The sequence below is a fragment of the Oryctolagus cuniculus genome, chromosome 19 (genome assembly GCF_964237555.1).
Source record: "Oryctolagus cuniculus chromosome 19, mOryCun1.1, whole genome shotgun sequence".
NCBI lineage: Eukaryota > Metazoa > Chordata > Mammalia > Lagomorpha > Leporidae > Oryctolagus > Oryctolagus cuniculus.
The window spans coordinates 32354630-32369002 of record NC_091450.1 but is presented as its reverse complement, the minus strand read 5'-3'; the positions used below and the strand labels follow the sequence as shown (position 1 = coordinate 32369002).

Sequence of the window (14373 nt, the reverse complement as noted above, 5' to 3'; positions counted from 1 at the left end):
AGAGCTGGCCTGGAAGAGGGGCAACCGGGACAGAATCTGGCACCCCGACTGGGACTAGAACCTGGGGTGCTGGCGCTGCAGGTGGAGGATTAGCCTAGTGATCCATGAGCCGCGGTGCTGGCCGTGCTTTCATTTCTAAACAATCCGTGTCTACCAGCCTCCAGGTGGTGAAACAAAAGTAATTGTGACTGCTTTCTCCTGATCTTCTCACGCTCCAGTTCCAGAAAGGTCCCTGAAAAGTCAGCGCAACGCAGTACTGACCAAAGGAATGACCCTGCCCTCCGCCACACCCAGCTGTGTGACCCAGGCAGGAGCCCTGGGTGACTGGATGTGTGAGAGACACTGGAGTGCGTGGGTAACGCACTCGTTAAACGATCTTCCCCATTAAGGACAGACGCTGAGGCTCAGAGGCAGTGGCCGTAAAAGCTTTTTGATCTTGCATTTCTCTTAGAAAAAGCTTTTTTTTCTTTTTTTAAAGATTTATTTATTTACTTGAAAGAGTTACATGGAGAGAGGAGAGAGAGAGAGAGAGAGAGAGAGAGAGAGAGTCTTCCATCCAGTGGTTCACTCCCCAAATGGCCGCCATGAGCAGAGCTGCACCAATCCGAAGCCAGGAGCCAGGAGCTTCTGGGTCTCCCACGCGGGTGCAGGGGCCCAAGGACTTGGGCCATCTTCTCCTGCTTTCCCAGGCCACAGCAGAGAGCTGGATCGGAAGTGGAGCAGCCAGGACTCGAACCAGCACCCACATGGGATGCTGGCACTGCAAGCGGTGGCTTTACCCGCTACACCACAGCGCCAGCCCCGAGAAAAAGTTTTAAAGCCCCCTCATGTGTACTGTGAGTGACTTTAGTTCATGGATCGTGGAAACCCTCGGTGCCCCGGTGTTCTTTCTGTTTGATGCTCAGCCGCTCAGTCATGCTCACGTTACCTTCACTGTCACGTCCCCCGCTCCCCGTGTCTCTGGTGCCCTGCATAGTGATAGGGAGTCCCGGTCCCATTGGGGGGGCCTGATGCTGTACTCCCCACTGGACTGGGGCTATGGGTTACGGGAGGAAGGGTGTGAGGGGAAGGGCCGGGGCCTCACACACTCTCAGGGAGCCGCCCATCTCACTGTCACCGTGGATGCTGCCCCTGCTCGCCGGGGGCCCCCACTTCAGACACCCACATCCCCCGTCAGAGCTCCAGCCTGCTGCTAACGCACCCCCTCAGGGACTTGGGTCCCCAACACCCACCAGGGGGGCTGGGATTGAACCGGCTCCTGGGTTCTGCCTGGCTCAGCCCTGGCTAAGGCGGGCATTTGGGAGTTATCCAGGGCACCAAGATCTCTCTGTCTCCACCTTTCAAATAAAATGAAAATAAATGTTTTAAAAGCCGGGTCCAAGTTAAACGCAAGGCAACACTGCACGTTTGATTGTTGCTACTTTTCTCTGCAACTGTAATTACTGAACGGTCTCTGACAGATGTCTGTCACACATACACGGGAGAGGAAGGTCGGCTCCCGGTTTTGAAGCAAAATAAAACAACACGCACGCATTACGGGTGAGTGTGAGGTGGACGCCGGCCCGGCAATGGCGCTTTATTCATGCACTTCTCCCGCGAATGTCCCAGGCATGGAGGCGGCCCCGGCGCTCCCCGGCAGCCTCAGAGACCCCACGGGTGGAAACCGGCTCCAGGAGTGGGGTCCCCTCGCCCCATCGTCCTCACCGCCCCCGCGGCCCGCTCCCCAGGCGAGCCAGGTAGCCGCCACGCGAGAGCTCGGACAACCGGAAGTTACCCCCGCAGCCGGACCGTAAAGGCGGCGACACCGGCCGAGGTGTGCCGGAGCCTCTCCGGCTTTGGGGGCGGCCGCACGGGGGCGCTGTCTGGAAAGCTCCGGTCAAGGCGGTGGCACGTGGGGGCGGAGCCTCTGGACAGTCAGCCAATTAGCGGCGTCTCCTGAGGGCGCGTGGGCGGGACCGGGCGGAGCCGCGTCGTTACCGGGGCGACGTGCTCCGGCGTGGAGGTCCGTGGGCTGCGGGGCGGTGCGGTGGCCCCGGGGCTGCCGCGGCGCGGAACGCGGCCGCCTGCTGCCGCGTGGGCTTCGGGGGAGCGGGCGGCGGGGTCGCCTCCGTGTCTTCCGGTGAGCGGCCGCGGCCGCTTGGGCCCGGCGGCCCTGGGAGTCCTGTTTCGCTCTGTGGATTTTGTTTTAATTCCCGGAGTCCCCACCCACCTCACCGCGTGCAGGTTTCCTGTCTCCCGCTTTCGCAGTGTTGGCTGTTTCGTCTGCTGTCTGTCCTCATTTCTCCCTTCGCCGTCTCCCTCCGTCCGAAGCCGCGCCCCTGCCCTGCCTTAATTATTATTATTATTATTATTATTATTATTTTAGTTGCTTCCCTCAGAGGATTCTTTCTGCCAGTTTTCGGGGTGCTCTGAGCGCGGACGATGCTGCGTTCGCTGAAGGTGGCGTCCACTCCTTACTGCACCCCCGAGGCGCAGCGGTGCGGCGGCTGCCACGCCCGCGGCTCCCACGCCCGCGGCTCGGCCGGGCGCCCCGGCCCGGGGGCGTTCTTGTGACGGGCGCCTGAGGTAGGTGGGTGGGCAGGGGGCCCTGGGTGGGGTGCGGCCGGCAGGGGTGTGCTCTGGTCCTGCGTGGAGTTCGTTGGTCGTCGGCGCTCTGCAGATTTCACCTGTTGCCTTCACTTGGAAGAAATTCGTGTCTAGCGGTGCTGGGCCCCGGCTGCGGCTTCTCGAGGGCCTGGTGTCTCTTTGCCCTCACCCCCGTCCCAGCAGCGGGTCATTTATGGTACTCTGGTGGCTGGGGGCACTGAAGTTGTTTGTTCACTTTTATCTGGGAGGTAGAGAGACCTGTCATCCAGCTGTCACCCGGTGGTTCACTCCCCTGGGGTGGGGGCATGGGGAGGGAGCCGGGCTTGGAACTGGGCACTCTGGTAGGGGACCTGGGTGTCTGACCACTGACAAACCCTTGTTCCGGCTGGAAGCTCTGGGCGTCTGCTTTCCACATGGCCTCGCCTGGGCAGGCGCTGTCTCAGCAGCTGTGGCAACCCCGGCTCTGACCTCTGCGGATCCTAGAGCCAGCGGGGAGGGGTTTCTGGCTCAGGAAACGTTCTCTGGCAGTTAAGTGGATGCTCAGGCTTCGGGGGCTCCGCAGTGCGACCCACACCTCCGGACGCCCCCAGTGTCCCTGCAGTCAGGACACAGCCACTGCCGGGGCCTCCGTGAGCTCCTGGGCCTTTCCCTGCCCTGCGCCTGGGCTGCGTTCTGCACGGCGGACTGAGTGCCGGAGTTGCCGCTCTCCTGGGCGGCCCTCGCTCAGTTTCGGTTTGCAGCTCTCTCTGGATCGACTTCTGCTGTGTTTGTGAACGTCCTTCCTCTTCACCCCGAAGATCAAAATGCCTGGAACTCCCAACCAGAGTCAGCCCCCACGGCCACTTTCCTGTCCTCACATTGTCGGAGGAAGCGAGCAGAACTAAGGCACAAGCAAATGCCGCAGGAGCCCAGCAGGGGCCGTAGCCTCCTGGGCAGCAGGCCCTGAGTGGGGAGGGCGCGTGTCCACACAAAAACCACACAAAAACCACACGGATTTTATGAACTTTCCCCTAAATTTTGAATGTTTGAGACTGTTTATTTAAAAAAAAAAATTAGACCCGTGAAGGCCACACAGCACGGGGTGAGCTGGTCCTGGGGCCAGGTGCCGGTCCTGCTGGGCAGCTTCCAGAGCAGTGGGCGTGGCAGCGTTCTCTGCCTCCTCAGGACTCCCCCTTCCTCACACTCAGGGGCGATGGCTCTTCTCAGAGCACCCCCTGCCCCTTGTTGGGCCTCAGTTCCCAGGGTCTGAAGGGAACAGAATCCGAGAAGGGGACTCAAAGGATCTGAGGCCCCGTGGGGAGCCCGGGCAGATCCCTGTCCCTCCTCTTTCAGAGGGGTGGGCGGCAGGGTGGGCTATGGGGAGGGGAGGTTCCCAGGCTTCTGTTTCCTCAGTCCGCCCTTAGGGAGAGAGAGCTCTGTCAGTCTTCAGGGGACCCACGTCTTGGCAGGGCCCTCCGATGAATCCAGGTTCCCCACGGCAATGCCTAACGACCTTCAAAAACCCTGCCCCTGCCCACTGCGCCCAGCAGAGCGCCTTCTCCTGGGAGGCTGACCACAGTGCTCCTGGAAACGTGAAATCACACAAGCTTCCCACAGAATGCATTTTCTCGTTTTTCTGTTTCGGAGCCCCTGCTCTGCTGTGCCCAGGAACCGGCATTCCGGATCCAGGCGTCAGCTCTCCAAGAGCAGGTGCAGCCCGCACTAGGGACCCCAGACCCGGAACCTTCGAAGCCAGGAACCCTGGAGGGCTGCAGCTATACGGGGACTGGGATCTGGGAGGACTTCCTGTTGTCCCTAATCCCAGTCTCCACCCGGCTGCTCCAGCCGCCGGTGCAGGCTGAGACTCCCTTCCCAGGGGAGGGGGCCCCGCTGCCCGAGGTGCCCCCTCCACCTCCGCTCCGGTGAGAAGGGTGTGCTGGGGAGGGCACTTGGATCTTGAGATCGGCATGGGTGGCCAGCTTGCAGGAGGGGACAGGGTCAAAGGAGGAAGGCTTCGGATGGGCAGGAGGGAAGGGCGTGAGCTAGGACTGGGCAGGACACTGCCGCCTGCCCGCCAGCGGGATGGACGCCCCTGGGGGAGGGGGTCGCTGGACGAGGGCAGGTTGATCTATGGGCCCCACGCGTGAGAGCATAGGTTGTGTGTCTGGGGCTGGGGACGGCAGGCCCCAATTCCTGTGCCTGTGACAGGTGCCCCCCGCCCAGCTGGGGAGCGTCTCCCGCAGAAGTCTGCTCCCGAAGACAGGAATTACAGATTCCGATTCAGTGCCGTCTTTGCCTGCCGGCTGCACTGAGACATGGGGTTCTTGGTTCAGAGGCAGAGAGAATCCTACAACACAGCGTTCTTCCCACAGATGGACGCAAAGACCTTGGAGAAAGCAGGGCCCTCAGGCTGGGTATGGGAGCCTGTGCCTCAGTGGGACCTCAGCCTCGGGTCCGGCGTGGGATTTCAGGGCCCCTCGGCGGTGGCTGACTTTCTTCCTCTCTTCCAGGCTCCTGGCCACAAGCTGGAGGGGGCTGGGCAGACACAAGGGAGAAAACACTCGGCGGATCTTCTAGCCTCTGAAATCAGAAATGTCTGTGGAGGGCGGAGGCAGCCGGGCTGCTGAGGACCGGGAGCGAGCCCGGGAGGTATGGATGGGGGCCCCGGGGAGGGAGGCACGCCATGGAGGAGATTCAGGGCAGGGCGTGGCCCTGGGAAGGGGCAGACTCCTTGGGGTTGGGGGTCACTGCGGAGGTGGCAGGATGGGAAGTAGCGGGGCTGGGATCTGCCTGTTAAGTTCAGTCAGTGGGCACACAGGACAGCACAGGGCCTGCGGCTAACTCCCTTCTGCCTGGGGCCACGTCGCCCGTCCTTCCTGGACTGGTGTGTGTGTAATTACCACCTGCAGGGTCCCCAGGTGTCCAGTCCTGGAGGCAGGAGTCCGAGTTAGCTGCAGGCAGGTGTGTCATCTGAAACATCTGTGGGTCACAGCCTGCTGGGGGGCTGCAAGGAAACCCTGGGTCCGGGAGTCTGGGGGCGACTCGGCAGCCTGTCCGTAACAGGTTGTTACTGCAGGAGCACCACAGGGCCAGAGCCCGCACCCGCTCGGCTGGCATCACCAGCAGTGCGTATAAAGTCCCTGTCAGGGTCAGTCCTGCCGCTTCCACGCCAGGTCATCACACAATGACTTCTTAGGCGTGCATGAAATGCCCGTCGGCCTTCTCTGCTGACGCTGGTTCTGTCTGGTTCTGTCAGGACGCACAGGTAGGGTCGTAATTACCAGTGTTGCCCTGTGTTTACCCAGAGCCTCCCAAGCAGCTGGTTCTCACTCATTAAGTGTGCAACTCTGACAGCTGGCCTGAGGGTTTTCCCTTTGAGCCCCAGACGCAGACGGGGAGGGGCGTGGGTGCTGGCTTCCTGCGGGAGCCGGGCCAGCTCCGTAAGGGGCTGCAGTCTGATGTCTGGGCCTGGGTGTTTCCTGCGGCTGCTGTAACAAGTTAGCGCAGCCGGGTCCATCCTCTCAGGCCTGGAGGCCGCAGGTGCAGAACCAAGGTGCCAGCACGGCCACACTGCCCTCGCAGGCCCGGGGGAGGGTCCTTTCTGCTCCTCCAGCTTCCGGGGGCTCCTGGCATTCCTTGGTGTGAGTGCCACTGCATCTCTGCCTCTGCCTCTGCTCTACGCCCTGTCCTAGTTTCTCTTTTTAAGATTTATTTAATTATTTGAAAGGCAGCATGACAGAGAGAGAGAGAGAGGGACAGAGAGAGAAAGCAGTGTCTTCCATCTGCTCACCTGGCTCACTCCCCAAGTGCCCACAACAGCCAGGGCGGGCCAGGCTGAAGCTGGAAGCCATGAACTCCATCTGGGTCTCCCACGTGGGTGCAGGGGCCCAAGCGCTTGGCCCATCCTCCGCTGCTTCCCTAGCACATTAGCAAGGAGCTGGATTGGACGTGCAAAGTAGCTGAGGCTCGAACCAGGCGCTCCAGCACGGGACGCAGTGTCCTAAGCTGCCGCTTAACTCTCTGTGCCACCCTGCCCCGTGTCCTATTCGTGTAAGGACACAAACCAGGATTTAGGGCCCACCCTAAGTCCAGGGTGACTTCAGGAGTGGGGTGACTTCAGGACCTTGCAGCCATTTGGGGAGTGAACCAGCAGATGGATCTCTCTCTCTCTCTCTCTCTCTGCCTCTGTTTCTGTAACCCTGCCTGCCTTTAAAGTAAATATTTTAAAAAAAAACTTTAAAAAATAGTTTAAAATAAAAATATTTAAAAAATAAAAATATTGTTTAAAAAGTTTTTAAAAAGAATAGCAGGCCGTGCTGCGGGGTCTGTGTGAGGCTGCAGGTGAGGCGAGCCACCTGCTGGGGGCACCTTGCCACTGGCCCGTGGCGGTCTGGCCGCTGCTGGCGCGACCTTGCCTTTGGGTGTGCGTCCTACCAGCCAGGTGTCTGCTCCCGCGGGCCCTCAGGTGCGCAGCTCTAGGTCTTTCCCCCACTCTCCCCATCTGGGTGCTGATGTGGGCTCTCATTCCTAGGAGCCAAGTCGAGAAATGCAGTCTGGGCCAGAGGAGACGGTGCCTCTGGGAGCTGCTCAGGGGTCAGCATGCGTTAAGACGGAGCCGGAAGAGCCGCGTCCAGAGGAGGCACCGCAGGAGAGCGTGCAGGGCTGGCCGTCGCTGGGCCCTGGCTCTCGGGAGAAAGCGTGCTTCCTGCCTGGTGCAGGTAGGAGGCGCTCCAGAGAAGGTGCTCCCAGGGAGGCGGCTGTGGCTGAGCCCAGGTGGGGTTGAAGGTGCCTACCTGGGGGAGGGGGAGGAGCTGGGGGCTGGGCAGGCTGAGCCGAGGCCCCACGTCTGCCCACCTGACTCTCAGGCCCCTCAGCGGTCTCACAGGTTTTGGCCTCTTCTTGGGTGGGGTCAGAGTGGAGTTTGAGGCGGGGGGGTAGGGTAGGGGGGTATGGGCAAGGCCCAGCAGGACAAGGGAGCCGCTCTGAGGACGCCCTCCTCCCGCAGCCCTGCCCTCCTCCCGGATCCCCGTGCTTTCCCGCGAGGGGAGGACCAGAGACCGGCAGATGGCCGCAGCGCTTCTCACGGCCTGGTCCCAGGTGAGTGCCCCGTTGTCTCCCACCTGCCCTGGGGACCAGGCAGGGCCCTAACCTCGGCCCCCAGGTGGTGCTCAGTCCTTCCTGCAGCACCAGCCGCATTCCTGAAGCCAGGTCCCTGCCCCCTCCCCACCTGGAGCTGGAGTCCATGCTGGAAAGGCCAGCGGGCTGCCCTTGTCCTGGCTCAGGGCCCACCGTCAGGCCCGGCAAGCCCCGTGGAAATGCGCAGGTGGAGAGTCCGTGAGAGCCTCTGGCTGTGACTCGTCCTCGGGGGTCTGAGCTGAGGCTGGAGCTGTGTGGGAGCCTGCGCTTGGCTGTGGTCCCTGAAGTTCCACTTTGTTCTTGTCCTCCACTCCCAGCCCCGAAGGCCAGCTGTGCCTGATGGCTCCCCCGCCCCAGCAGCAGAGCCAGGGGGCAGGGTTGGGGCCGGGGGCCTCGCTGCAGGTGTGGGCACCACTGCGCCCCTCCACCGCGTGCACAGTGTGTCCTGGAGAATGGCCGCTTCGTGTTTCAGATGCCGGTGACCTTTGAGGACGTGGCTCTGTACCTGTCCCGGGAGGAGTGGGGTCGGCTGGACCACACACAGCAGGACTTCTACAGGGACGTGCTGCCGAAGAGGAACGGGCTGGCCCTGGGTGAGGGCTCGCCTGGGGCCCTGCGATGGGGAGGCCGCCCTGTGCCTGGTGTGTCTCCCCTCCTTGCCCATCTCCTGCACTGCTCTCCAGAACCTTCTACAGTGAGGGGGACAGTTGTGTTCTGCATCTGTGCGGGCAGGGGAGCCACGAGCCTGTGGAGCTCCTGAGATGTGGCCAGAGCAGCTGAGTTTTCAGAGTTGTCAGCTCCGGCTTGTGCTGCAGTAGCCACACGTGGCTCCCACGTTGCACAGCGCTGACCCGGACCGTGTGTATCTGCTCGCCCTCTCCTGGTGCCTAGCGTCCATGCTGCGTGTTCCTGCTCGGAGCCCCTCTCCAGGGTGGTGAGCGGAAAGCTGGGCTCTAGGCCTGGGTGCTGTCCTTGGGGGCCATGTCTCCCTGGGTTTCTCTGAGGGAAGTGTTTCAGTCCCAGGGATTTTTTTTTTTTAAAGATTTATTTATTTGGCCGGCGCCGCGGCTCACTAGGCTAATCCTCCGCCTTGCGGCACTGGCACACCGGGTTCTAGTCCCAGTCGGGGCGCCGGATTTTGTTCCGGTTGCCCCTCTTCCAGGCCAGCTCTCTGCTGTGGCCAGGGAGCGCAGTGGAGGATGGCCCAAGTGCTTGGGCCCTGCACCCCATGGGAGACCAGGAGAAGCACCTGGCTCCTGCCATCGGATCAGCGCGGTGCGCCGGCCGCGGCGGCCATTGGAGGGTGAACCAACAGCAAAAGGAAGACCTTTCTCTCTGTCTCTCTCTCTCACTATCCACTCTGCCTGTCAAAAAAAAAAAAAAAAAAAAAAGATTTATTTGAGAGCAGAGTTAGGCAGAGAGAGAGAGGTCGTCCATCTGCTGGTTCACTCCCCAAGTGGCTGTGGCAGCTGGAGCTGGGCTGATCAGAAGCCAGGAGCCAGGAAGCTTCCTTTGGGTCTCCCATGTGGGTGCAGGGGCCCAAGCACTTGGGCTGTCCGCTGCTGCTTTCCCAGGCAGGGAGCTGGACGTGGAGCAGCTGGGACTTGAGCCAGCACCCATATGGGATGCTGGTGCTGGAGGCAGAGGCTTAACCTACTAAGCCACAGTGCCGGCTTCTGAGTTCATTTCAGACTCATTTTCTGGTCAGAATTTTAGGAAGACTCAGTGTTCATTCATTCATTCAGCATTCAGGCAGCATCTGGCTGTTGCACACCTGTGAGTCCACACCGAGCTCAGGGGCTTGGCACTTCCACCCGGCACCTCCGTGGTGGCCCCAGCCCCTACTCACCCCTGACTTAGGTTTGCTCAGCACTGTTGCTCACGGTCCTCAGGGCTCAGAGCAAGTCCAGGCAGTCCTGGGGGATCGGGGACCTGGCACCCACGTTCAGGCTCAGGGTGCCCCAAGCCACCCTGCTGGCCCAAGGCAGACGTCTGCTCCCGTGGGCTCCAGAGGCCACGCCCCTCCGTGCCCTCTCCTGACTTGAACACTGTTCCCAGACTCCTCACCACTACTCTTCCCCGCCCCCACCTGCAAATGGGCCTTCCTGCCAGGAAGTTTTCAGTGGGTGCCTTCAGCCTCTTGGTCCAGGCCTTCCACTTGGCTGCTCTGCCTGCTTGCCCTGTTCCTGCCCTTGCTGGGCTACCACCTGGGGGCAGTGGTGCTGGAAGGGTTATCACCCACTCACCTGGCCCAGCTCCCCTGCCCCCTTAGCCGTGGTGCCTGTTCAGGGCGACACAAGCAGGAGTGGGCGGTGACCCTGACCAGGGACAGACCCCAGACCCAGAGGGATTTCTCAGCCCACTCTACTTTGGCCCAGGCCCCTGGGGCCAACCTGCTTTTACCCTTCTGTCTGCCTGCGGGCAGCCCTGGAAGTGCCGGTCTGAGCGCCGCCTCTCTTGTACAGGCTTTCCCTTCGGCAGGCCTTTCTGGGCCGCTCACGTGCCGGGGAAGGGTGAGGCCTTGAGTTCGGGCCGGCCCGCGGGAGAGGCGAAGGAGAAGCGAGGCGCATGCGCAGGTGAGGGCTCCGGGGGCGGGGTGCCCCTTGTTCTGTGGGTGCAGATCCCTGGCCCTACCTGTGGTGGGGCCAGACCCCTTCTCTGTAGAGGGAGGGTGGCTCTTGGTTCCAGGGTTTCCCCCCGGGTCCTGACCTCTTTTAGCCCTGCGCCCCCACCCCGCGCCGGGGCCCCTCCAGTCCTGCTGGATACCCTTTCTTCCTTCAGAATCGCTGGAGGCGGGGAAGGAGGCGCCATTCCCCTTGGTGGCAGCCCCTGGGGATGCGAAGCCCTTCGGAAGCCGGCTGGGGGCTCCAGGGGACGCCCTGCACTGCAGGCAGCAAGCAGCCAGCGGCCAGGGCGCAGAGCCCGTCCGAGTGGAAACGGGGTCTCCGGAGGAGACGCAGCCAAAGCCAGTCCCGCCCGACCCTCGTGGCCCGAAGCCCCAGGAGGGCCGCGCCCCTGAGAAACCCAGCGAGGAGGAGAAGGGCGCCCCCGAGAGCGGCGAGGAGGGCCTGGGCCCCGACGGCGACGCGGCCCGGAAGACCTACAAGTGCGAGCAGTGCGGCAAGGCCTTCAGCTGGCTCTCGCACCTGGTGACGCACCGGCGCACGCACACCGGCGAGAAGCCCTACGCCTGCACGGACTGCGGCAAGCGCTTCGGCCGCAGCTCGCACCTCATCCAGCACCAGATCATCCACACGGGCGAGAAGCCCTACACCTGCCCGTCGTGCTGGAAGAGCTTCAGCCACCACTCGACCCTCATCCAGCACCAGCGCATCCACACCGGCGAGAAGCCCTACGTGTGCGACCGCTGCGCCAAGCGCTTCACGCGCCGCTCGGACCTGGTCACCCACCAGGGCACCCACACGGGCGCCAAGCCGCACAAGTGCCCCATCTGCAGCAAGTGCTTCACGCAGAGCTCGGCGCTGGTCACCCACCAGCGCACCCACACCGGGGTCAAGCCCTACCCGTGCCCCGAGTGTGGCAAGTGCTTCAGCCAGCGCTCCAACCTCATCGCGCACAACCGCACGCACACGGGCGAGAAGCCCTACCACTGCCTCGACTGCGGCAAGAGCTTCAGCCACAGCTCGCACCTCACCGCCCACCAGCGCACGCACCGCGGCGTGCGGCCCTACTCCTGCCCGCTGTGCGGCAAGAGCTTCAGCCGGCGCTCCAACCTGCACCGGCACGAGAAGATCCACACCACCGGGCCCAAGGCCCTGGCCATGCTGATGCTGGGGGCCGCGGCGGCGGGGGCGCTGGCCGCTCCCCCGCCGGCTCCCACCTAGGAGGCCGGGGACACTCGGGGCGCCTGGGACAGCCCAGTGGAAGGTGAGGCCCAGGGAGGAGCAAGGGCCTTGACACTGGGAAGGGAGCTGGGGCGGAGCAGGCATGGGGTGGGGCATGAAGACGTGGGCGGAGTGAGGGGAGGAGCAGCTGCCTATTAAAGGCCTTGGAATTCCAGCGATGGCCACAGCTCTGTCTCAGGGGCCCTGGCGCCGAGCCTGAGTGTGGCGGGTTCTGGACCAAGCGGGCGTTTGTTCAGGCATCCTGAGTCTGCCCCGTCGTCGGCTGCATTCCAGAGGGCTGGGGCCCTAAGTCTGCCAGCAGGTTTCTGAGTAGCAGGCTTCCCAGTGTGAAGCCAGCCAGTTGGCCACTGGTGCCAAGGGCACAGCCCACTGAGCCCTTTTGGGGGCCAGGAGTAGGGCAGAGCCAGCTAGGACACTTCTGCCACCCCACTGCCCATCTCAGGCGTGTCTGAGCGCTGGTCCACTCTTGCAGCCGCTGCATCACCTCCTTGGCCCCGTGGTAATTTGCCCTGCCCACTGTTCCCAGCTCTGTTTGGTTCCTGGCCTTCCTTTGGTTTTTAACTTCCGTGGCTTCCAGGTTCCAATCCCCCCCCCCCCCCCCCACTGAAGGAGGGGTGGGCTCAGCCTGAGATGACATTCAGCCCTGACACCAACTGGCCACGAGACTGCAACCGGGAGGCCACAGCTAGCTCCGTGGGTCACAGGGCACCTGGGTGGCCACAGCCCTGGTTGCTCCTGGCTCCTGGGGGCTGCAGCGGCTCGAAGTCGGTGGAGGTCAGGCTGCCGGGCGGGGGACAGGCCCCGTATAGACGGCGCCTGTACTCAGCAAGGCTGACCAGGTTTATCACCCCAGAACAGACCAGGCGGTGGAGGCTGAGAGAGACGTTCTGGAACAACTTGGAATCCACGTGTGGGGCTGCAAGGACCAGCCCTGATCCAGGGCCTGCAGCGGCAGACTGAGCAGTGTGTGGGATGGTGAGGCAGGGCTGTCGGGCGAGGAGGCCCATGGAAGCAGCTGGACGCCCGGCAGGACGTGGTGGTCTGCGAGGTCTCAGCGGCCGCTGGCAGGGTTGGTTGAAGAGGCCGGAAAGAAAGCGGATTGTCTCAGCCTATAATGGCTGCCGGTACTCAGCTAGAGATGGGATTTTTCCGCTCAATGGGGTTGGGGCTGGGGGGGGGGGCGTATTAGCTTTTTGTCATAACTAAAATACTTAGGAAAGTTTATTTCTAGTTTATGGTTTTGGAGGCTCACCGTCCAAGGTTGGGGGGCCCAGTTTGGCGTCTGATGATGGCAGAAGGTGTGCCAGGGAAGGGTCACCTGGCGAGCCGGGAGGCTCAGAGAGAGGAGGAGACAGGAAAGAGCCAGGTCAGTCTCCAGGAAGCGACCCTTTCTCAAGGAGCCAGACTCCTCCCACAGGGCCCACCGCCCAGATGCCGTGATTAGATCCAGAATCTACTCGATCTACTAGTATAGGACCAACCCCTCAGTATGTGGTCCTTAGGGGACATTGAGACCACTACGGGGACTCAGTCCTAAAGCAGGCTTGCGCTCACGGGGCTGGCTGATGACCCAGCGAATTATCCAGGGGCTGCACTGCCTCCCGGGAGCCCAGGGGCCAGGGTGTGGGGGGAAGGCTTCCCCTTCACAGCCACAGGACTCCAAGTGACCACTGACTGTGCCACAGGTGGCCCTCCCCTGCCCGCCTGTGCCCAGGGACCCTTCCAGAAGTCACCATGCTGGGACAAGTGTGGCAACGAGAGTGGAACTCGGAAGTCCTAGATAACAGCCAATAAGACCAGGGAGGCAGCTGGCGCTGTGTCGCGGCGGTGGGGGTACGCGTGAGGGGTGGGCGTTGGGGCCCCAGGTCCGAGATGGGGAAGCCAAGGGTCGTGGCGTGTCTGGGTGGAGGGGAGGCGGCTCAGGGCTCGCCTTGGCTTCCACCGCAGACCCCGTCCTGACGGGGTTACCGCTGACCTGCGCGGTCAGCAGCAGGCCGAGGGGTGAGGGGCCGGAATGCTTCCGTGTCCGCTTCCACCCCCTTCCCTGCGGCCTGTGCGAGGCCGGCTGTGGCTCCAAGGCCCTGCTGTCGGCGCGTGGAGCCCACCGAGCGCTGCCGCCCCCGGGAGGGGCTAGGGTTTGCGCGCGCCTGGCCCCTGGGTCTGGAGGCCCGGGCTTCCCACGGCGCCGACCGCCGCGCTGGATCGCAGCCGGACGCTCCGCCCCTCCCGTGGCTCTCAGCCAATCAAACGTCGGGGCGGAACTAGCAGAACTGGCCAATCACGACGGGCGTTTGTGCTCCGAGCAGCTCCTCCCCTTCCACGGTTGCCCGGTTAACCGCCCACGGCTCCGGGCTGGCCCGCTTCGCTTTCTCCGCGGAGATCCCACAGATCCTTCCCTGACTTCCGGCTTCGCGCGACCGCTGCCGATTCCGACGTCGGCCTGGTCGGAGGCGCCCTGAGTCCTCTGGGCTCCCGGGCAGTGGCGGGCGGAGCGTGCGGGGAGCCGGCCGCGAGGGAGATTGAGGCGGGCGAGGCCCGCGGTGAGGGTGAGGATGAGGGTGCAGGGCCGGGAGACGTGGCCGTCCCAGGTGCGGCCCTGCTGCGTCCGCGCGTTCGTTTTCCAGGACGAGGTGGATGCTCGCGGAGCTGAGGTGACGCCGGGGCTGGGGGCTGTGGCCCGTGGAGTGGACAGTGGCGAGGTCCCGAGGGCGCCCCTCGCGCTCCGGCACCCGGGGGCACCCCGCTGTTAGCTGACGAGGCTCCGAGCGGGCCGAGGGTTCGGAGGAGCCTCCCGAGACCATCCGAG

At 63.1% G+C, this 14373-nt stretch overlaps 1 protein-coding gene across 4 annotated transcripts; it reads left to right on the top strand.

The window, feature by feature from the left end:
- Window positions 1-1991: 1991 nt before the first annotated feature.
- Window positions 1992-11721, top strand: ZNF205 (zinc finger protein 205). 4 transcript variants are annotated; one of them, XM_070064036.1, is made up of 8 exons: window positions 1992-2119; window positions 2366-2565; window positions 5076-5214; window positions 7097-7283; window positions 7571-7662; window positions 8174-8342; window positions 10167-10277; window positions 10483-11721. In XM_070064036.1, the coding sequence occupies exons 3-8, from the start codon at window positions 5158-5160 to the stop codon at window positions 11544-11546; spliced, it is 1680 nt and encodes a 559-aa protein (XP_069920137.1). In that variant the 5' UTR covers window positions 1992-2119; window positions 2366-2565; window positions 5076-5157; the 3' UTR covers window positions 11547-11721. The 4 variants fall into 4 exon arrangements, with proteins under 4 accessions (XP_069920137.1, XP_017194208.3, XP_008248856.3 ...); XM_017338719.3 differs by lacking the exons at window positions 1992-2119; window positions 2366-2565 and adding an exon at window positions 4342-4487 and having other exon boundaries at window positions 8174-8294; XM_008250634.4 differs by lacking the exons at window positions 1992-2119; window positions 2366-2565 and adding an exon at window positions 4342-4487.
- Window positions 11722-14373: the final 2652 nt, after the last annotated feature.